We start from the raw sequence: 23307 nt of genomic DNA, 5'->3' as shown, positions 1-23307 counted from the left end.
GTTCCGGTAGGAGACACAAAGGAGACTCTTTGTGTCTCCTACCGGAACCGCTGCCGGTCATCAAATTATTGGTTTAGGAATGCAACAAAAACAAAGAAATATCCATGAATTCAAGTCTCCATGGGGAGAGTAATCGACAGGAAAAAAGTCATTTTGGGGGTGAACTAACCCTTTAACCATTTTCAACCTGAAAAAAGTAGTTTGTAATTTCTAATTTGTCAGCGACGATATATAGATTTGGTTTTGCTTTCTTTTTTTTTCCCCTTCTTCTTTTTCTTATATTCAGAGCTTTTTAAACCTAATATTTCTCCTCTCCTTTGAACATTGAAAACCTTTGGCTCTGAATTCTTGGCTCTAACTTCTTAACAATTGTATTATTTGTTTTATTTCCCATCCTTTTGTTCTCCCGTCCGTTATGTCGACCCCTCCCTGTGTGACCCCTGTGACCTCCCCCCTCCCCAGGTGAAGGACACGGTGGGCTACGACACGCTGGGCCACTGCTTCTTCCTGGAGGACGGCATCGAGCAGCGGAACACCTTCTACCACAACCTGGGCCTCCTGACGCGCCCGGGGACCCTGCTGCCCACCGACCGGAACGACACCCTCTGCACCGCCATCAGAGACAAGGTGTACCGCGGCTACACGCCCTCGCCAAGCACAGAGTGCAAGTAAGAGACAAGGAGAATAAGTGTGTGTGTGTGTGTGTGTGTGTGTGTGTGTGTGTGTGTGTGTGTGTACGTGCACATCGTTGCTGTCAGACCGTCTCCATATTTCCCTCTTTTTCTTTTTATTTCATACATTAACCCATTGAGACCTGAAGCCGATTCTACGTGTCTCCTAAATCCCAACAGTATTCTGAAAAACATATGTTTCTATATCAGTGGTGCTCAATCTTTTTCATGTCAATGACCCCCAGAATCATATGTATTTGGCCGCGGACCCCCATCAAAATATTTTGTTCCAGGGACCCCCCAGAAGCAAAAATTTGAGTTAAAACTATTCGCTTTAAAAATATATATATATTCAAAGATTTGCACACATTTTCACGATTTTTCAAAAATAGCAGATCTACAAGCTCGTAGCGCGGCACTCGGTGCCGCGCTATGAGCTTGTATATCTGCTATTTTTGAATAGCCCAAAGTGTAAAATAATGCTTTTTAGCTCAAATCTAAAAATGACACAGTTCCAGGTCTTAATGGGTTAATTCCCTATTGTATACTTTGTCATGTGACACTGTTGTGCAAAAGTATTGTGAGCTTGTCGATCGGCTGTTTTTAATTGTCGAGTCAGTGGGTTTTATAGATATTGAACCAATATAACGTATTGACAAGAGCTAGGGTCAGGCTCTAGATAGAACCAACGGTCAGGCCGGGAGAGACTTCTAATAATGCCAAAATGTGACAACTAACTTGTTCAGAGTCAGACACCACCTCATCCCACAGCGCTCCTCATGTCTTTGTTTAATTTAACCCATTAAGACCTGAGGCCATTCTTTAAAAAAATCAAAATCCTAACAGTTTTTAAAAAATATATATAAAAAATATTTTTTCACGATTTTTCAAAAATAGCAGATCTACAAGCTCATAGCGCGGCACTCGGTGCCGCGCTATGAGCTTGTATATCTGCTATTTTTGAATAGCCAAAGAGATCTAAAGTGACACAGATGCGTTCCAGGTATCAATGGGTTAAAGTACTAGGCTACTTAAGATTGAAGCTGGTTATGTTCTCCAGATGTGTCGTAATGAGCTGGGGGTCCAGAGAGGCACGACAACTTCTCTGCTGACAGGAAATGTTCTTTTAATTGTGACCATTAAGCTTCATAAAACACCAAAACCACCCCGCGCTGAACAACAAACTGTAGGGGTCCCCCCCGCAGTTAACCCCAAACACACATATAAAATAAACAAATTAAATGGACTTAAATCAATGCCATTTTAAGCACAATAATGCATAAATTCCCCCACAAGACGTTCCCCATGGCAAACATGTACACAATGAAAGAACAATTGGCTTTTTAAAGACTCTATTTAAAACATTCTCATTCTCAAAGAAAAATGATGCTATCCTTCAGACATCACTGTTTGTTTTTATGTGTCTATTCATGGAATATTGCATTGATATGCAGTATAATATTTATGTTTATCGATTTTATTTCTTGATTTTATTTTTTCTTTATTATTGTTTTAAAACGGATTTATGTTTTAATAATCAATTAAATGGATTAATTTGATTAACCGTTGCACCCCCATACAACTGCCATATGCCATATGACTCCCAGACAGTGGTGGAACTAAGGACATGTACTCAAGTACTGTACAGTACTTAAGTATAGTTTTGAGGTTCTTTTACTTTACTGGAGGATTTACAACTTGCAATACTTTTACTTGTACTCCACAGGCAAATATTGTACTTTTACTCCACTACAATTATTAGAATTTTTTAGTTAGTTCCTTTGTAGATTTTGATTATCATTACAAAACCACTTACAAAAGCCCTATTTAAACTTCGGCACACTTCGGCACAACACGTTGTGAGCTTGTAGATCTGCTATTTTAAAATGATTTTTACATATTTTATACATTTGAAAACTTATGAAATGGGACCTTCTGCATACCTTCCGAGTAGTTTTACTTTTGATATCAATACTTATGTACTTTTACTCAAGTACATTTTGAATTCCAGACTTTTACTTGTAACAGAGTATTTCACATACTACATTGCAGTAGGCCTATTGGTGCTTTTTCTTAAATAACAAATGTTAGTACTTTTCCCACCACTGCTCACAGACCAAACAAACATAAAATAGACACATCTGAAGTATTTCTCTTTCTTTCTTTTTTTTACGGTGCTGTGCAAATATGAAGCAAAGCGTATAATATCTGTGGAATCTGAAGTGTTTGTGTGGGACGTATAACCTGGGGTCAGATAGATAGAGCAGACACATATAGTGCAGTGTGACAGAAGGCAGAAGGCTGGGTGTGCAGTGCAGGGAGAGATAACTGAGGAAGGAGGGAGAAGATCTTATCCTGCAATAACAACCTCTCCTCCTCTCTAGGAGATCCATGTGTTTGTCTTGTACTAGAAGCAATAAAAAGGCTCTCTGTGTAGGGGAAGTAGCACCATCCGCTTTTCAACTGTGTGTGTGTGTGTGTGTGTGTGTGTGTGTGTGTGTGTGTGTGTGTGTGTGTGTGTGTGTGTGTGTGTGTGTGTGTGTGTGTGTGTGTGTGTGTGTGTGTGTGTGTGTGTGTGTGTGTGTGTGTGTGCGTGCGTGCGTGCGTGCGTGCGTGCGTGCGTGCGTGCGTGCGTGCGTGCGTGCGTGCGTGCGTGCGGGGCCTAATTCCCCCACACGTATAGTAGAATTGACCAAAAATGGTAAAAATCGCATTCATGAAACGTGTTTGCGTGCATGTGTGTTTTCGTGCGTTTGTGTGTGGTTGCGTGCTTGCGTTTGTGTGCGTGCATGTGTGCATGTGTGTGTGAAGGTTGGCAGAAGCGTCCCATATCCATGGATTATGTTGGAAGGGTAGAAAATTGAGAGATTATTCATAAATCATCAGAATCTCCTGTGTCTCTTTCTGCTTATTAGATTCCAGATTATTATTATTATTATTATTATTATTATTATTATTGCAGTACGTTACCCATTATATGAAGTAGACAAGAGTTAAATCATGATTTTATTAGTTCTAGGTTTCACTGACTATCCAATAAGACCTATCCGCTGAGATAAATGCCTTTTTTTAATATACACTCTTTCTGTGTGTGTGTGTGTGTGTGTGTGTGTGTGTGTGTGTGTGTGTGTGTGTGTGTGTGCGTGTGTGTGTGTGTGTGTGTGTGTGCTATTCCAGGGCGGTTTCGACGTTCTGGATCGCCAACCCCAATAACAACCTCATCAGCAACGCAGCAGCTGGCTCTCAGGTGAACTGATTTTGATGCTATATTAACCCAAGGACCCCCTGGAGGTCCCCACCCCCGGACAACCCGCACTTTGAGAACAACTTGTTTTATTGCCTGAAGGCTTTCCGGCTCAGCCGCTCCTGGCGTTTTAAAACGAGAGGCTTTTCCTGCTCACGAAAACAGGATCGTATTATAATGTGATTCAATAAAACAGGATTTGGCGATAGCGTTAGCATCTGATAAGATAAGGAGCAGTTATCTGTCTCATTTCCTACACAGACACAACTGAGCTCCAATGAGGATCACAGATGGTTGTTTGGGGCAGGGAGAGGTCTTCAACCTTTTTCAGGCCAAAATTCCCTTAGCTGACAAAGAGATGAAGCAGGGACCCCCCCACTACGTAATATTGTATGGCTTTCCATATTAAACATTTGTCTCATGGATGTGTGCTGACCCTTGAGAGATTTGAGACTAGCTATAAATTGGTTATATTTTTATGTGACTATGGGTTGTCTTGTCTCCAATTGATGCTGCAGCTTTCATGAGCTTCAGTGTGCTTCAGACCCTCAGGGGCTTCCTGAGGCCCCCCACCCAGGGCTTATAGACAGAGGGTGGTGGAACAGTTTTTGTGGGTAAAAAAAAAATACAAAAAAAAATCAAAACTATCAACAATAGCCTTACAAGCTTACAACATGAGCTTGTAGATTGGCAGCTTTCTCAATTTTTGAAAGATTTAAGTGCTTAATTCCTCATTTATTTGGGTCCCTGCCGCGAGGAGACGAGAAAATGTCTGTTTTGGGGTCTTGAGCTGAGAACGTTTGGGAGAGCCCCCGCCCAACACATCACATCGATGGAGTTTTGTAAAAAATCAAAACAGTCCCAATAGAGTGCAGAAAAGCACATTGATGTGCTGTGGACCAGCTGCACAGTGAAAGTACAACATGGTCGTTGCTTTTCATCACCTCTTCATCATCATGTGTTGTGGTTTCAGGACGCAGGCATCTGGTACGTGTTCCACAGCTCCTCTACGGGAGACTCCCACGGCCGGGTGGCAGAAACCAAGGCAGAGCTCACACCTCTGGGCATCTTCTACAACAACCGCGTGCACTCAAACTTTAAGGTAAATAAAGGACCCCCTGCCAAACAAGGACCCCCCAAATACCTTTAGCCTCTGGCCCCCCTATTGCAAAATGGTAAAAAAAAAGCTAAAATAGCCAATCTACAAGCTCACAATGCGTTAGATAGCGATGTGTTGTGAGCTTATAGATCAGTGGTTTTCAACCCTTTTCATATCAAGGTCCATTATTTATTCTGCAATTCAGCCTCGGAACCACGGTTTGATGAGATTTAGACTCTCAGACCCAAATCTTGAGAGATAACAGCCAAACGTTGATCAAAATAACAATTATTTAATCAAGCAATGCAGATGTTTAACAATAATTTAACTCTTGAGAGCGTAAAATTAAACCAAATGGACCCGTAAGGGTTCATTTGGTTTAATTTTACACTCTCAAGAGTTAAAGATCCAATAACGGTCCATTTGATTACAGCTAGGGACCACCTGGAACCCCCTCACGGACCACTGGTGGTCCCCGAACCACTGTTATATAGATCAACGTTGTAAGCATTGGGTTTATAATCAATGGCTCCTGTGTATGGATGCTGTTACAGAGGACTGTGTGCCCTGCTCTGTGCGCTGCCAATGGAGAGCACTTTATATCTGCTGCACTGTGCCAAGTCTACTGCTACTGTATCCTCTCTCTCTCACTATTTGCTGAATTCCAATACTAACATTTCTGCCTCCTCGCTTCTTCCGTCACCTGTCGTTCCAGCATGGCGGTGTTATGGTGAAATTGGTGACCTGCCGAAATATGTGACAATCATGTAGACCAGGGGTCTTCAACAGGGGGTCCGCCAAATCTTTGTGTGATAGGATTATTTTTTTTACTTTAACCACTTGAACCCTAGCATCCCTATCCTGAGTAGAACTTTAGCCAAATAGCAGATCTACAATCTCACAACGCCTCCTGCTGCAAGGCATTGTGAGCTTGTAGATCGGCTATTTTTGGCAAAGAGGTGTTTGGTGGAGAGGGAAAAAAGAGCAGACCAAATAAACAAAAAAAGTTGAATCTGAAAACTTTTTTTTTACAATATAGAGGGGGTCCCTGCTTCATCTCTCTCTCACCTAGGGGTCTTGGTCTGAAAACGTTGAAGACCCCTGATGTAGACATCGCGCACCCGCTTTTAGTAGCGGGTTGTAATGGCCTCGACTGGCGGGGGCTTCTTTCGCTCTACATTAGAAGAGTTGAGAACGGTGGGCGTTGTCACATTATAATACAGCCCGAATACCCCATCTCAGCACCGGCCTCAGTGGCTTGCCTCGGTAATCACTAGACTCCCAAGCCACACCTCCAGGGTTCGACTCACGCTATCGACACTACTTTTTCCAACAACCGCCGTCTACTTTTTTTCGCCGATACAGTAACCTTTTGGACCGCGACGGACAGGCGCGGTCTCAAGCGAACTTGAGCCACGAGAAGCACCACCGAGCGCTGTGCTGAACGTTGCAAAGTTCTCTTTATATTGGCCCGACAAGAGATCTCATATAGTGCCAAAGCAATGCTGTACGGTACATACAGTATGATACAAAAAAAAGCTGAGGAAAAAAGAAAGTTGTGTAGTTGGTGAGCAGTCATGTAAATACCACTGAAATAACTGAACTTAATGGTCAGATCTGTCTGTTTTTAAACAAGAAATAACTACCACAATTTTCCTAAAGACAACTCAAGAAACCCAAAGAGGAACCTGATCTCTCTCTCTCGCTCTCGCTCGCTCGCTCTCTCTGTCAGCACCTCTCTTTCTCTCTGTCTTTCCATCTATCTCCCTCTCTCTCTCTCTCTCTCTCTCTCTCTCTCTCTCTCTCTCTCTCTCTCCCTCTCCCCTCCTCCCTCTAGCATTGACAGGAGGAATGTTCATAACTTTTTGTTTTTAAACGTGTTGCACAAGTTACAGAATGCTCATAATTCTGTGCTCACTCCACTTGTGCCAGGCACACGCACGCACACACCCATGCACACACACACGCACGCACACACGCACGCACGCGTGTTTAACACATTGTACAAAAATGTTACATTGTAAACATTTTTTTTATCATTTTCAGAAATATAGTAGGCTAATGCAGGCGCACGCACGCACGCACGCACGCACGCACACACACACACACACACACACACACACACACACACACACACACACACACACACACACACACACACACACACACACACGCACACACAGGTACAATAGTGCTCTGTGAGGACAGGGTCTTTGGGTGTTGAACTGTAGGGTCTTTGTCCCCTCGGACCACGACGGGAGCCCCAGGCTTTAAGAACTATACCTCAGTTATATAAACCAACTGGACCAACGCAGTACGTCTCTGTCTGTCGGGTGGAAACCTTGTATGTCCAAACACCCTTCCTTTTTTTCATTATTATATTGTTGTTGTCGGGCAGAATAGCATAAGACCAGCAGATACAGTATGTAAATTGATAATAATAATAAACTTTATTTATATAGCACTTTTCAAAAACAGGTTTACAAAGTGCTTAACAATACAAATACAATACATTTACAGGGAATATAAAAACAATTCAGTGATGGAAAATGTACAAACAAAGGAACCATAGAAAAGTAATAACATCAAAAATAAGACTGAAAGCAGAGAAATAGCTGACTAATTCCTTCTAGGTAAAGGCCGTTCTAAAGTAATGGGTTTTTAAAAGCTTTTTAAAGGTGGGCACAGAAGTGGCCTGTCTAATATGCAGGGGGAGTTGGTTCCACAGAAATGGAGCCCTCGCAGCAAATGCCCTGTCACCTTCTGTCACAAGGTTTGTCTGGGGGGGGGTCTAGTAAAAGTTTGTGTGCAGATCTGAGATTGCGGGTGGGTTTGTGGGGAGACAGGAGGTCAAAAATATAAATAGGAGCAAGTCCGTTCAGAGCTTTAAAAACGAACAATACAATTTTAAAATCAATTCTGAACGCCACTGGTAGCCAGTGCAGTGAAGCAAGAACCGGGGTGATGTGGTCATATCTCCTGGTTCTAGTAAGAACTCTAGCTGCTGTGTTCTGAATGAGTTGGAGGCGATTGATTGACTTTTTGGGGAGTCCAGAAAAAAGTGAATTACAGTAGTCCAAGTGGTTAGTGACAAAGGCGTGAATAAGGGTTTGTGCATCGCTGAATGAGACAAATGATCTGATTTTTGAAATATTCCTAGTTTGGAAGATGGCTGTTTTTGAAATGTTAGAAAAATGCTTTGTGAAGTTTAGGTCTGAGTCAAATAGGACACCCAGGTTCCTTGCTTCATGGGTGCACTGTAACCCCTGTGTGTGTAGTAACTGCGTTACCCTGTCTCTACGGGTTTTTGGTCCAAACACAATGGTGGTTAGCATAAGGTGTGAAAGTGATTAAACACATTGGTACTATACTGTAGGTGATAAAGGATTGAGCAGTATTTGACGGTAATACACCTGCTCTCCTTGTTTTAGTATTACTATTTGTTGTTGTAGCAAACAGCACTGTGTGGACCACACAACATTGCATTTCAATTCAATTCAAAGGGCTTTATTGGCAACATACGTTTACATTGCCAAAACAAAATAATATATGTACAATTAAAGAAATGATGTGTACACACAGAGCCTGTTACGTTGCAACTGAGGGAGGTCTAACTTACACAATCATTAGAATTGTGTAAATAGTTAGCCTATACAGTATATCCACGTAGGAAAGGTTAGCTTTGGATAAGCTTTTGCAAAGTCATGCACAAATAGCATAGCAGCTGTTTTTCAAAAGTGTTTGAAGGTAAATTGCTCTGTTTGTATTTACAGTGTTTCTACCAATTTACACATGTTTTCAAAGAGTGTTAATTGCTGTACATACAAACTGTACATACAAACGAAGGTAATTGCTTTGTTTGTATGCACAGTGTTTCTACATTTCACTCTTATGCGCCTGTATGAGTGTTATATAGTGACCAGGGCAGGAATTTCACGGCGGCCACGGCGGCCATGGCCGTCTGATGGACAAGAAATATATATTCCTTTTGCAAACCACATCCATAATATCTGTTCGTTTGTCAACAATGTTCTAATTGGGAAGTTTATTTCAACAGCTAGAATGTGACAGTTTTAGTCCGTTTGTTGGTGCGCAACACAGCCCTCGTTAAGTGAATTACTTTCACCTGCAGCACAGTGTGTGGAGTGTGCGCAACAGGGTATATCTCCGCCAAGCCAGGGTGACCTACCCAGGCTCATGAAATTGATATGCAGGCATAGTAGCCAATTAGAATGAAATCTGCAAAAACGGACTCATACAGAACCATTGGCTATATATTATGGCTGTGGGGTGGAAATCTTGTATGTTCCTTTTTTATTATTATTTAAAAACAATTTAAAATCGTGAAAATAGCCAATCTACAAGCTGTAATTATTAATAATTAAGAAATACTATATTTTAAAGAGTGAAAAATCAACTAAAGTCATTATTAGTGCAAGTTCAATCACATTTAATTTGAATGAAAATAACTTGTGGTTGTGGGGAAAAGACAAAATCTCTACCAGAGGTCTTCAACAGGGGGTCCACGACCCCTAGGGGGTCCGCGAAGGTACTGCAGGGGTCCGCGACCCCTAGAGGGTCCGCGAAGGTACTGCAGGGGGTCCGCGAAATTGTTGTTTGATTAAAAAATATTTTTGTTTTTAAAAACTTTCAAAACTTTTTTTCATTCTTTTTTTTTCCAAAAATGTAAATTTGACTTAACATGACAAACATAACATGACATATTTGAATAGCTTAGTAATTAATGCACAATAACATGGTATGTTTATACATATTTTGTAGAGAAAGATCAGTGGTGTCAGTTCAGCAAAAGCTAAGGTATGGCAAGGTTAGGGTTGCCAACTCCCAGAGATTAAAATAAGGGACATCTATCCTTTTTTTTAGGGGGTCAAAACCCCTGAAATGCATAGAAACTATGCATTATACCTATAACACAATGCAAACACAATGGTCTTACACCTGCATTAGGTTACTATTCATGATTTTATTTCTCTTTTTTTTTTCTGGAGCCAAGGTATGGCACCTGCCATGCCTTGCCATACCCAATTGACGCCCTGAGAAAGGTCCTTTTGCACACCTACTGGGTCAACCTGTGCGTAGGAGCAGGCAATTTTTTCATGTGTATTTATATAAAACACAATTTTATACATAAAGATATGATATATATAGCAGCCTACCCCCTATCCCTACGAGGTAGGGGGTCCCTGCTCCATCACCCCATCAGTTTGGGGGTCCCTGGCCTGAAAAGGTTGAAGACCCCTAATCTGTGAATCTAATGTGATTAATGTGACCCCTACTTCAGTCAATGAAGTCCAGGGCTGAATGTGACATATTGAGACCTATATAACCAAATATTGGTATTTGCCAACACATTATTTTGTGAAATAAATGGGTTATATTTCACAGATAGTTATACAATTCTTATAATATATTAAAATACAATCATCCTTAACCTTCAAGTTAAATGCATTATTTCCGTGGACTTAAAAAACTTTTTTTTTTTGGGTGGCCTTCCTGCCCTGGCATTTGGCCTTTGTGCCCTCCAAAAAATTACAACACCAAAGGCCAAGTGGCCTTGCCCCTAAAATGACGAAATTCCAGGCCTGATAGTGACAACATAAAACCTTCTTGTTTTCCTACAGGCTGGGCTGTTCATTGACAAAGGAGTGAAGACCTCTAACGCCAGCAGCGCCGACCCGCGAGAATACCTGTGTCTGGATAATAATGCAAGGTATCTGTGTGTGGGTGTGTGTGTGTAAGTGGGGGTGTGTGTGTGTGTGTGTGTGTGTGTGTCTGTCTCGCGCTGCTGCTGCTGCTACGAAAATATTAAGACATCTACGGTTCCACTAATGTATTTATATTAGTCTGTGACCTGTGACTTTCTTGGGAACGGGGTCTATTTTTAGTCTGGTACGGTGTGTATGTATACCTAGGAGGAGGATGTGGCGTGTGAACGCGGGGCTGGTGGGACGGGCGGGGATCTGGTGGGACGGAGGGGAGATCTCTAACACTGGTGTGATAGTGTGTTTGAGTGTCGGGCCGCTCAGCTGTGTGTTGACAGAGAAAACACAACCTCCACAGATAGAGTTTCCACTCTGACTCCTGCCAAGAAAAAACTCCCGTCTCTCCGCCGAGAGCTTGTGTGTGTGTGTGTGTGTGTGTGTGTGTGTGTGTGTGTGTGTGTGTGTGTGTGTGTGTGTGTGTGTGTGTGTGTGTGTGTGTGTGTGTGTGTGAGAGAGATGTGTGAGATGTGTGTGTACTTGAGATGTATTACTATACTTGTGAGGGCCAAATTAGACCCTCCATAAAAACGTGGGTAAAAATCCTTGATTATCCGATGGAATATGCGGGGGTTTTATGTGAATTTATGCGGTTGAATTGCGTGAATTTGCTTAAATTAAAGGAACTTGCGAAAGTTGCGATGTATGTATGATATTCATACATAAATCAATTTAACCACTTTAATCATATAGACAGTACATTGGCTATTTGAAAATAGCCGATCTACTGTACAATCATGTCACTATGTGATGAGTTGTGAGCGTTTAGATCTGCTATTTTCAAAAAATAATCTTGAAAATAGTTGAAAAATGTTGAATGTCAACAAAAAAATTCAGTTGGGGGTCCGTGCCCAAACACACATTCATTTGGGGGTCCTTGGCATGAAATAGTTTGAGAACCACTGAAACAGACATCATGAGGACAGTTTTCCTGGTCCTCACAAAGATAAATGGTGGTTTTATTGGTTAGAGATGATTTTTACAGTTACTTTAGGGACTAGGGATGTTTGGGATTTTTGAGGTTAGGTTTAGTGGTCAGAGGGTTGGAGGAGTTATGCTTGATTTATGCTTCGTTGTTCTACCAGGTGGCGAATAATTGCCGATCTACAAGCTCACAGTGCTCCATAATGATACGTGTTGTGAGTTTGTAGATCTGCTATTTTCGCTTTAGGGTTAAGCTTATTTTTTTTAAATAAATTGCATTAATACAATTGCAGTTTTTAAACGTGAATGTCCTCACAAGTTTAGAAGTACAAACAAACAACGTGTGTGTGTGTGTGTGTGTGTGTGTGTGTGTGTGTATTTTGCATGCTTTGTGGTTTTGTGGTAGAGATTCCGTGTGTGTGTGTGTGTGTGTGTGTGTGTGTGCGCACACGCGTGTGCGTTGCGTGTGCACATGACTGTGTGTATAAGTGTCCATGTGTGTACTTAGGTGAATTTTGTACACATAGTTTTATGTAGGAGATTTGCATGTGTGTGTGTGTGTTGTGTGCACGTGTGTGAGCGCACACGTGTTCATGTGTGTATTTAGTGGTTGTGTGAGGAGGGGGGGATGAGTAGGAGAATGTGTGTTTAGTATTAAATGTGTGGTTATAAGAGAGAGAGACGTGTGTGTGTGTGTGTGTGTGTGTGTGTGTGTGTGTGTGTGTGTGTGTGTGTGTGTGTGTGTGTGTGTGTGTGTGTGTGTGTGTGTGTGTGTGTGTGTGTGTGTGTGTGTGTGTGTGTGTGTGTGTGTGTGTGTGTGTGTGTGTGAGATTGTGAAGATATATTTTTAGAATCGTAGGAAGTGTGTGTGTATGTCTGCACTGTGTGCATTTTATGGATCATGAGTAAATATCCCTTTTCTCGTTTACTACAATTTTCTTTATTATTATTTCAAAAGATTTTCAAACATTTTAAGAAAATTTAAATAAATCCAATATTAACTCAACCGAATTTCATAATTTTTCAAATTACAGTTTACAAATAGAAAAAGAGTCAGGTTAGGATTAGACATTTAGAATTTAGGGGTTGGAATTAGAGGAGTAGTTCCCCCCAAAAATGACATATTTTCTATCAATTACACACCCCATGAAGCCTTGAATTCAAAGAGATGTTTTGTTTTTGTCGCATTCCTAAGCCAAGAGTCCTAAGAGAGTCCTATTGACCGATATCCCGGTCATCAAATTATTGGCTCAGGAATGCGACAAAAAAAAAATCTCCATGAATTCAAGGCTTCATGTGTAATAATAACCAAAATCTACTAAGTAACTAGTAACTACATTTTTCTAATAATTGTAGTGGTGTAAAAAGTACAATATTTTGTCTCTGAGATGTACGTAGTGGAGTAGAAGTAAAAGTATAGAAAATTGGAAATACTCAAGTTAAGTAAAAAAAATCACACCCTGTGTGAAGGAAGCGGTGCCTTTGGGGCGGGGCTTAACTAATTTCAGTGCGTCCCTATTGGTGGTCTGAGTCCACTTACCAAATTTGTACTTGGTAGCATGCTGCAAACTGGAATAATGGCTGTTTAAAGCCCAGCCAATTGGCAGACAGAGGGGGCGGGGCTTAAGTAATAACAGTTCGTCCCTATTGGTGGTCTAAGTCCGCATACCAAATTTGGACTTGGTGGCATGCTGCAAACTGGAGTTATAGCTGTTTAAATGCCGTGCTCAAACGGACGAACATAACATACGGACAGACATACGGACGTCAAGTGTGTGTGTGTGTGTGTGTGTGTGTGTGCGTGTGTTCGTGTGTGCGCATGTGTGCAGTATTGGCTTGTGTGTGTGTGTGTGTGTGTGTGTGTGTGTGTGTGTGTTGAAGTGGCGCATGTGTGCTTCTTTGCCGTGTTCAAACATACGGACGGACATAACATACGGACGGACGGACGGACGGACGGACACACAGACACAGTCAAATGTAGAGCGGCTGGCACCGCTAAAAACTTGCCACAATGCGTCACGCTGTGACGTGTTGTGGGCTTGTACTGTTATGCCCTGCCAAGCCAAAGTGCAGTAACTACGTTTTTGGACACACCGACTTATTTGTGTATCCAAAAGGTCAAATTAGCCTTTTTGATTTTGGGGGATAAACAATTACCTCAAGAACAGATGTACAATTAGTGTAATATAAATTATATGCCGATATCTCAATTGGCTGACCAGTTGAATCACCATTTTTCAGTGATTTTTTTTTTCGTAGTTACTGCACTTTGGCTTGGCAGGGCTATTTTTCGGCTCTAGCTTACTGTCAAGAAATTGTATAAAAATTACAGAAACAACTTTAAAACTGCGTCCTAAAATGTCGATGTGTGTGTGTGTGTGTGTGTGTGTGTGTGTGTGTGTGTGTGTGTTTCAGGTTTCGCCCACATCAGAGCGCGGACCCCAGCCGTCCTCGTGTGGCGGCCCTCATCGACTCTCTGGTCTCCTTCAAGAATAACGACCTGGGAGCCTGGATACGAGGAGGAGACATCATCATCCAGAACTCTGGGTAGGTCTGGGTACGACCGTTCCCTTCATGGGGCCAGGTCTTCTACAGAGCCTTCTATTGGTGAATAGTGACAAAGCCCTGAACCGGAAGTTCACGGAATGCACTGGAGTCTATGAGCGTTTGTCGCTATTTTCCAGTTTACATGAACCACGTGACGCAACTCTCTAATACAAGGCTCTAGGACTCTGGGTAGGACTGTTAGGACTGGTTAGGACTGGGTAGGAGTGGGTAGGACTGGGTAGGACTGGGTAGGACTGGTTAGGACTGGGTAGGACTGGGTAGGACTTGGTTGGACTTGGGAGGACCTGAAAGCCTGGATACAAGGAAGAGACATCATCATCCAGAACTCTGGGTAGGACTGCTGGCCCATATCACTCCAAATCATAAACAATACCACTGTTATTCCAAACGTTTGACTCGATTAACAATTAAAGGTAGGCTATAAAGTGATTTTCTTTGGTTAAAATAAGTGTTAAATAGCTCTATGTTCTAGTACGCATTGCTATTAAACCCTGTGTGATGTCATCAGAGTGAGACAGACCTCATAGTGGTCAGCTGGGGACGGTGCAGCCAGGGACCCAATGACAGCGAAACACTAATTATTCACAACTAAACCACCTCATTGCCAAGTATGAGTCTCATGCTAGGAATTTACTTTGGCTCTTAAATGCAGAAACGACTCAACATAAAATGACTCTCACAGGACACGCGCATGTCATTACATTTAATGGACAGAACCTGGCTCTATGGTGGGTGGTCATATTTCTTAGAGAGACCGACAGAGAGAGGGGAGGGGGGGCACAACTGCAAACAACTCCAGCAACAACGATAAGAAAAAAGCCACAGCCATAGTTTACGGTTACCATTACGTAAGGGCCCACTTGCAATATCCTCATGGCCCACTTGTGGTCCCCGGTCCACAGTCGCTGATTTACTTAATTTTGTTTTATTTTAATTATTTTTGTACATTTACTAATCTTGATTTATGCTTGGTTTGTATAATGATTGCTTTGGCAATGCAAACGCATGTTTTCTCAGGCCAATAAAGCCCCCTTTTCATTGAATTGATCTCAAGAAGACCAGAATTTCACACTCAACTCGGCCCCGTTTAGACGACAGCAGCATTTTTCGGGGGTTGAAACCGCAACAAAGTGAAACCCCCTTCCAGGGTGGAAATCTTTGAAAACGCTTCCGCCTTGCGTACAACGTCATCATGGCTCATGTCGGCTCACGTCACGTATGCTAGCGTGTAAACGTGGCCTCAAAGCTATGACTCACTAACGGAGCAACGACTCTGTTGTTATTCTGAGGTCAACAACTTCCCGGTCTTAATGGATTAGAATTAGAAGTTGGTGTGATATGGAGATAAGAGGTTTCTGCCCGACAGCAACGATTTCTTGTTGATGCCAAGATCATTAACAAATCTTCTCTCGCTCTCTCTCTCTCTCTGTCTCTGTCTCTGTCTCTGTCTCTGTCTCTCTCTCTCTCTCTCTCTCTCTCTCTCTCTCTCTCTCTCTCTCTCTCTCTCTCTCTCTCTCTCTCTCTCTCTCTCTCTCTCTCTCTCTCTCTCTCGGGGACAGGTTTGCAGACAATGGAGTGGGATTGTCCTTTGCCAGGTGTGTATTCATTTCCATTGGTTTGGTTCATGCTTCTTGTATTTTATTCATGCAGCCTTGCCCGGTCCATCCTGTCCCAGAATGTCTGCCAACTAAAGTACTTCCTAGAGAGATCCTGGGCATAACGGCAGACGTAATGACTTTCCTCTTGAGGGTCAAAATGTCTCTCTTGCTCAATAATACCCCTCTCTCTCTCCCTTCCTCAAGTGGTTGTCAGTCAGTGTTGCCAGATTTTGCGAGAGAAATAAGCGTCCAGGTCTATAAAAACAAGCCCCAAAAAAACTATTTTTGAAACATTTTAACAACACAAATATTGTATCTGGGGCGGGGGGGTCCATGGCACAGCATATTTTCAGATGGGGACTGTAGCCAAATGCATGTTAATTTGGGGGTCCTTGACATGAAATTGTTTGAGAAGCACTGGTTTAAACAACATGGAAACAACAGGAAAGAATACACAACTACTGTTCAGAAACGAGCCCAACAAACAGCAACACACAACTGCCAATAATATATAAGCAACAGAAAAAACAAGTCCAAAGCAGACATGGCAGCACTGGATGTCGTCGCTGTATGTCCAAAACACGTACTTTTCAGGAAATGGGGGAAAAAATGGCCTGTTTTACAATGGATCTAATATAGTTGTTATTTAGTCACAAGCTCTTGTTAATACTTTTCATTGGTTCAAAACCACAGACAGACTTAACCACTTTCACTTAAAACAATAAATAATGAATTGCCTCAATATTAATAAAACCACAAAACACACTTAACCACTGTTAGGGAATTGATGTAGTATGCAGTGATATGCAAAGATGCATATTACACATCATGTGTGTTGGTCACACAGACACTATAGTAGAGACTAACTAGTTTCACCGTCTGCTTGAACTATATTCAGATGAATGCAACATGATGACACATATGATATCTGGTAGGGTCACAAAAAGGGACACTTGTGCTGCTGGCCACTAAAGGTCTGGGTTAAATAAAGACTGGACATAATTAGTACAGCAACATGAACTGTGACGATGGAGACAGGAAGGATGCTCATATTGAGCATCCTTACCCTTAGTGACTGGTGGGGTAAGAATAGACATGAAAGTATATAAGCGTCTTGAAATGACTATTATATACTTTCATGTCTATTCTTACCTGAGTTAAAGGAGCTTCTTCTGACGCAGTTTGTTTTGCTGCTTCCGTCGCCTGCTCTTGCATGTGCTAAAACATTGCAATATGTACTTTTTTGCTGAATAAATACCGGTCTGTCGTCATTGCTCACATTTCCTTGCTCAGAAAATCGTATAGCTGATCTACAAGCTCACCACGCGTTGTGAGCTTGTAGATCTGATATTTTCGCGTCTTATGCACGACGCAAAAGTCTGCACAACAGCATTGCTCCTAAAATAGCTTTTTTTTTCACTTTAAATGTACGTTTTACAAGAGCTCTACAACGTACATATCGAAAATATCCTACCCTAACCAAAAGGTGGTAAACGAGGCTACACAAACCCTGGCACAAAATATGTTCAGATGGGGAGGGTACACGGTCAAATACCTATTATTACTTTGGGATTCCTTGACATGAAAAGGATTGAGAATTACTGTTCTAAATCTTCCAGATCAGTGGTTCTCAACCAGTAGTCTGGGGACCACCAGTGGTCCTTGAGGGGGTTCCAGGTGGCCCCCAGCTAAATGATGGAGAGTTGGTAACCAAATTGACCCTTATAGATCTTTAACTCTTGAGAGCGTAAAATGAAACCAAATGGACCCTTATTACATAGATCTTTAACTCTTGAGAGCGTAAAATGAAACCAAATGGACCCTTACATAGATCTTTAACTCTTGAGAGCGTAAAATGTAACCAAATGGACCCTTACGGGTCCATTTGGTTTCATTTTACTCTCTCAAGAGTTAAATAATTGTTAAACATCTGCATTACTTAATTTACAAGAAGTCACACAATTAGAGAATGTAGAAGTTTTGCCTGTCATCTCTCCTATTGGTACCAACTTCAATACAGCATGGATGGAATTGTGGACAAAATCTTATCCAACAATAACAGTTTTGGGTGTGAGAGTCTAAATCTCATCAAATGGTGGTTCCGTGGCTCAAATGACGAATGAATAATGGACCTTGATATGAAAAGGGATGAAAACCACTGCTCCAGATGACCGACAGAATTGTAGTTACAGTGATATGGATGCATTCTGTGTACTATCACAATCATTGAAAATCAATAACCATATTGTTCAAAAAACAAACAAAGAAATATCCTCCTCCTCTCTCTGTCTCTCTCTCTGTCTCTCTCTCTGTCTCTCCAGTGATGGCAGCTATCCTAAGGACGAGGGCTCCAGCCAGGAGGTGACCCAGTCTCTGTTTGTGGGTGAGAGCCAGAACCGAGGCTCCAACGGAGGGCAGAACAAGTACTGGGGTCTGGGAGGAGCGGACGGCAGGTGGAGAACGCTCCCTAGGAACAGGTAGGGCTGTCACGCTTGACCATTAACTGTCACACACATTATTCCGATTAAGGATTTGATAGGAACATATAATTCGAAATTACGTGTGCCTGCAAACAAAACAAGCCATTCTCCCGAGTCCCGACTCGAGGGAACATCGGCAGAGCGGGCGGGGGTGGGGGGGGGGTAGGGGTGAGGGGGGTCCTGCTCAATCGTTTGTGGGCGGATAGGCTACAGCTGCCGGCTGGGAAGGAGGAGAAACACACGCCCGTCACGGTCTGTGTTTTTGTAAACAATGAGATCGATATATTTTAGTCATGAAATACTAGATACTTCCTCAACATAAAACTGCTAGATTGAAACTGCGTTATTAGAATTTGATACTGAGTTTTTCCATAGTATTTATGTATTTATTTATCAGAGAGATTAATCAACATGTCAGTTTTCACATCCACCTAAATGAGCCAGAGTTAGCCAGAAGCACATTTTCATCTGTAGTCCCTGAGCAGGCTGTTAAAAAGATGGTGATATAGCTATCCATACAAAAACAGACATCAATACAATACAAGACAAGTAGACATAGTACAGGAGACAGAACAATTACAGTAAAATATGAGAAATGACACCAGTGACAAATGGAGCTGATAATTACACATGATTACAAATTTGGTTAGCTTTAAGCCATCTCTTAACTCATTGAGTGCCAGGATTGCCAGAATTATTTCAGAATTGATTCTGAAAAGTGCCAGAGTTTTTTTCACAGAAAACAAAAAGTGCTTAGGAAGCAAGATACAGCCTTTCTCAGTTCTAAGTTAAACAAGGAGTGGATGGAGCTGCACATCTTCAGATGATGATATCTTGGGTTCTGAACATGTTTTCACGTTTGACGTGTTTTTTTCAAAAACACGTCAAACACGTTAATGGCACCCAGCGCCATAGCGGTAAAAACACGTGAAACACGTTAATGGCACTCAGTGAGTTAAAGGTTGAATATGAAGGTCAACTAGTTGGTGGTCTCTCTTACTTCGGTAGGGAGACTATATTCCAGTGATGGGAGGCTCTAACAGAGAAGACTGTTTCACCAAACACATTATGTCTGAATAGTAGGCTGTGTGTTCTGATTGACAGCATGAAGAGGCGATTAGTTGAACACGCGAATGAACACGTTTGTCCCGTCTCAACACCCAGTGACCAAAGTCAAGCCATTCATGCGGCTATACAGATGTTTTATCTTTCGGTGGGAACGCGGTTTAGGAGTGAAAACAGCCAAGTAATTCATCAGGATTTCACATTTGGATTGTGTGTGTTTCGTGAGAGCATCGCTGTCAATGGGGCATAAAGGGCGCCTATTCTATTCATGTATTTTTTTATTTTTAATGGTTGCACACCCCCCTGGTCAAAACTACTTCCCGCGGCCATGCATACCGAAGCTACAATGGAACATGTCCATTATCGTTGAATGACTGTAGTAGAGTCTGCTCAATGTTCAAAACAGAGCTTTATTTGTCTCCCACAAGAATGTTGAGCGAGAAACATTCAACCGTTGAATGGAGGGGCATCAAAGAATGGAAGGAAACTGAATGAACTACGTCCCAAATCATTATGCCGTATTGTGTGTTGATGGACATGACAGACATGGACATAATGAGGACGTTTAAATCGTTTTTCTCCTCTCATCTAGGGAAGTGTTTCCCAAACTGAGGGTCGCTTCAGTTTGTGAGGCGTTGTGAGCTTGCAGTTTGGCTATTTTCACAATATTTATCTGTGGAACCGAGTCAAACTAAATGTAAATGCCTACAATTCCAGGTGCTTGTCAGGGTGTTGGAGTTCAAATATGATTATTTTGGGGGGCACTGAAGAGTTTGGGAACTCGTGCTCAAGGGCTGTCACGACTCACCATCATGAAATTTTACTTGACGATTAATTGTCATACGAATAATTGCGATTAACGATTTGAATTGTGTTTATTTTTCAATTAAAAAAAAAGACAGATCTGATTGGCTTTGTAAAAAAAAATTGCACGGGGCAGATTATATGACGAATACCTTAAAATGTTGTTATCACTGTCGGATGGAAACCTTGTATGTTCAAAACAGTTCCTTTTTTATTATTATTTTAAAAACATTAAAATAGTGCAATAGTAAAATAGTGTTGCCATCCAGCACATTGGTGCTGTGGGAACACACAGGCATCGTTCGAGGACGTCCCACATTAACACATTGGCTGCCATGGACGCAGATCTGCGTTCATTTGCGCAAAAGCCCGCAAATTGCCAAGGACGCAGATCTGCATTCTTTCAAAAAAAAAAAAAAAATCAAAATAATTTTTTTTTTTATTTTTTTTATTTTTTTTATTTAAAAAAAAAAAACAAAGACCAAGGAGATATGATTTTCCGAAGATTTAGACTCGCAGACACTTCCTTGTAACTTAAAACTTAAAAATTCTGTATCTCGGCTCCTAAGTACTTTTTTTTCTCATTGAAAAAGTCTGGCAGCCTACAGTAGGAAAAAAAAAAAAAAGCTGGCAGCCAATGTGTTAACATACGTGGACGTACTCAAGAAAGATGCAGGAGCGCAAAGCACCAACAAGCTGACCAGATGTATGGAGAACCCGGATGACTGGAGGCGACGATGGAGGGCTCGTCTGAGGACGGCCTAGAGAGAAAATAGCAGATATACAAGCTCACAGCGCGTCGCGAAGCGAGGCACTGTGAGCTTGTAGATCTGCTATATTCACTACTTTTGTGCGACACTTGTATGACGATGTAGCGCATTCGTTTACGGAAAAAACATTAATGGAGATACAAGGTTTCTGCCCGACAGCAACGATATACAGAAAAATGACTGACATAGTATAACTTTATACTTTCAACCTTTTTTTTTAAATAGTGGAAATAGCCGATCTACAAGCTAATTACACGTTTACAAGCTGCTTGTAGATCTTCTATTTACGCTATTTGTTTGAAAATGTATTCACATTTTTCAACATGGAAAAAAATTAGGATGATTATCTAAAATAATTGCGATTAATTTCTCTCTCTTTTGGAGGGCTTTTGTCTGTATGAAAACTCTGCAATATCTTCAACAGTTTCTTGTGGAAAAAATGAGGGAAACACACAGAAAGTCAGACAAGTGAATTCACAGTTGTCCTGGGTGTGTATGTGTGTCCTGGGTGTGTATGTGTGTGTGTGTGAAAGGGAGGGTGTTAATGTCTTGTGTAACTTCCCCTCCAGTGATACTTGAGAAGTTTGTTAAAATAGATAGGCACATAAGTGTCAATAGCACTTACGTGTGTGTGGAGGAAATTACTCAATTCTCGCTGATCGCCTAAGCAGATGTCTTTTCTCTTTTTTATAAGACCACTCCCACTCTGTTCTTCTTAAAGCTGTCACCAGTTGAGTCATAACATTTATAATAAACGCAAATAAATTCCATGTCATCTTTTTCAAACACACAACAGCTCCAGCACTTTATGCACCACAGTAAGACCTGAGGTGGAACATCTAAGTACATTTACTTAGATTTTAGCTATATAGCAACATAGGTTTTTCAGAAAACTTTCTGATTGCGACCGTAGGTCGCACTTACTACAGAAAGCTGCTCCAGGTGTCCGTCCGTCACTCCGTCACACACGTCACACTTTTGCCCTGCTCATATCTCCGCACCCGTTGCCCCGATCCATGCCACATTTTGCACACACACTCCTTACCTGCCAAACTACACCCTCCAAGGACCCCCGGAGCTCCAGGGACCCCCAGCTGCCTCAGGGACCCCCAAGTGTAAAAAATGAGCACATGTGGACAAATTACCAAATGACCACCCCAACGGGGCTGCTCACGGGGCATTCCCGGGGACCACCCACTCCTGGTGCTCCAGAACGGATGCAAAAGTGGTGGCGCCCCCAGTGGAGGACCCCCTGCCACTGCAGCTCACATAAAATGCCGTAACTCGGGGGCTTGCCCCCCACAAATACAGCCCTCTTCTGTATACATGTGACCTACGGTCGCTTATCTCCCGATTAGGGAGTCTTACTGGTATGGTATACAAGCGTGTACATCTGTGATATTTTATTTTTATTTTTTGAACACCTTCAAAATGTTTGAATGTTTTTTAAATAATGTCAAAAAAATGTTTTAAGACAAATCTTCATTTCTGGGGGTCCCTGGCACAAAACATTTTCATTTGGAGGGTGGGGGGGTCCAGGGCTAAATACAGTACATATTTTGGTATTTCTCTCTCTCTCTCTCTCTCTCTCTCTCTCTCTCTCTCTCTCTCAGCACAGCTAATTGGTGCCTGTGTGCATTCTGTCACCAGTGTGCCCAGTGAGCGTGGTGCTCACCACTGGTTCACATTTATGAGCATTTATACTGGTTTTCCTGACCGCAGCGTGACCTGTGACTGTGTGTGTGTGTGTGTGTGTGTTGACGTCAATGTGGTCACAGTTCAAAAGAATACAAGTCTGCACAACAGCATTGCTCCTAAAATAGTTTTTTTTTTACTTTAAAACGCAGAAAAGGGTTACAGGTGGTACAGCACATGGCTTTCATCAGGTGAAATGATGAAAGCCCTTATTTAAGTGTGGGTCACACAACACGTAACCACAGTGACATGTTACCGGGCAGAAGTACAGTAGGTTACTTTGGTCATAAATCATTTCACCTGATGAAGACCATTTGTGCCCCAAACGTTGTCTCACCTGATTGATTGAATACTTTATTAGCAGTTTGCACAAAAAAGCAGACCTTGTTGTTTCCATTGGGGTCCTGTGTACTCAATTTATCGAAATATTTAATGACAGACACGATACTATGCAAAACATCTTATAGATAGTTAGAAATCAAAAAGAAAAATAGGTACAGTAAACAGTTCAGGTTTAGAGCGGTTTTGAAGGAGAGTAGGGATTTACACTCCTTTATGACTGTTGGTAGAGCATTCCACATTTTTGTGGCATAGCAGGAGAACGAATTG

At 41.9% G+C, this 23307-nt stretch overlaps 1 protein-coding gene across 3 annotated transcripts in view; it reads left to right on the top strand.

The window, feature by feature from the left end:
* cemip2 (cell migration inducing hyaluronidase 2) overlaps positions 1 to 23307 on the top strand; it is a 100145-nt gene that overhangs the window by 61999 nt on the left and 14839 nt on the right. For all 3 annotated transcript variants that reach the window (XM_084056186.1, XM_084056184.1, XM_084056185.1), the window contains exons 10-16: positions 463 to 668; positions 3849 to 3918; positions 4889 to 5017; positions 10657 to 10745; positions 14134 to 14265; positions 15846 to 15881; positions 18206 to 18361. In XM_084056186.1, coding sequence (XP_083912312.1) covers positions 463 to 668; positions 3849 to 3918; positions 4889 to 5017; positions 10657 to 10745; positions 14134 to 14265; positions 15846 to 15881; positions 18206 to 18361 — 818 coding nt within the window. The remainder of the gene's footprint in view (positions 1 to 462; positions 669 to 3848; positions 3919 to 4888; positions 5018 to 10656; positions 10746 to 14133; positions 14266 to 15845; positions 15882 to 18205; positions 18362 to 23307) is intronic.

This window comes from Gymnoscopelus microlampas (genome assembly GCF_963454915.1).
Source record: "Gymnoscopelus microlampas genome assembly, chromosome: 4".
Lineage (NCBI taxonomy): Eukaryota > Metazoa > Chordata > Actinopteri > Myctophiformes > Myctophidae > Gymnoscopelus > Gymnoscopelus microlampas.
Note: the sequence above shows the minus strand (reverse complement) of the source record. Positions and strands in the feature narration are given on the sequence as shown.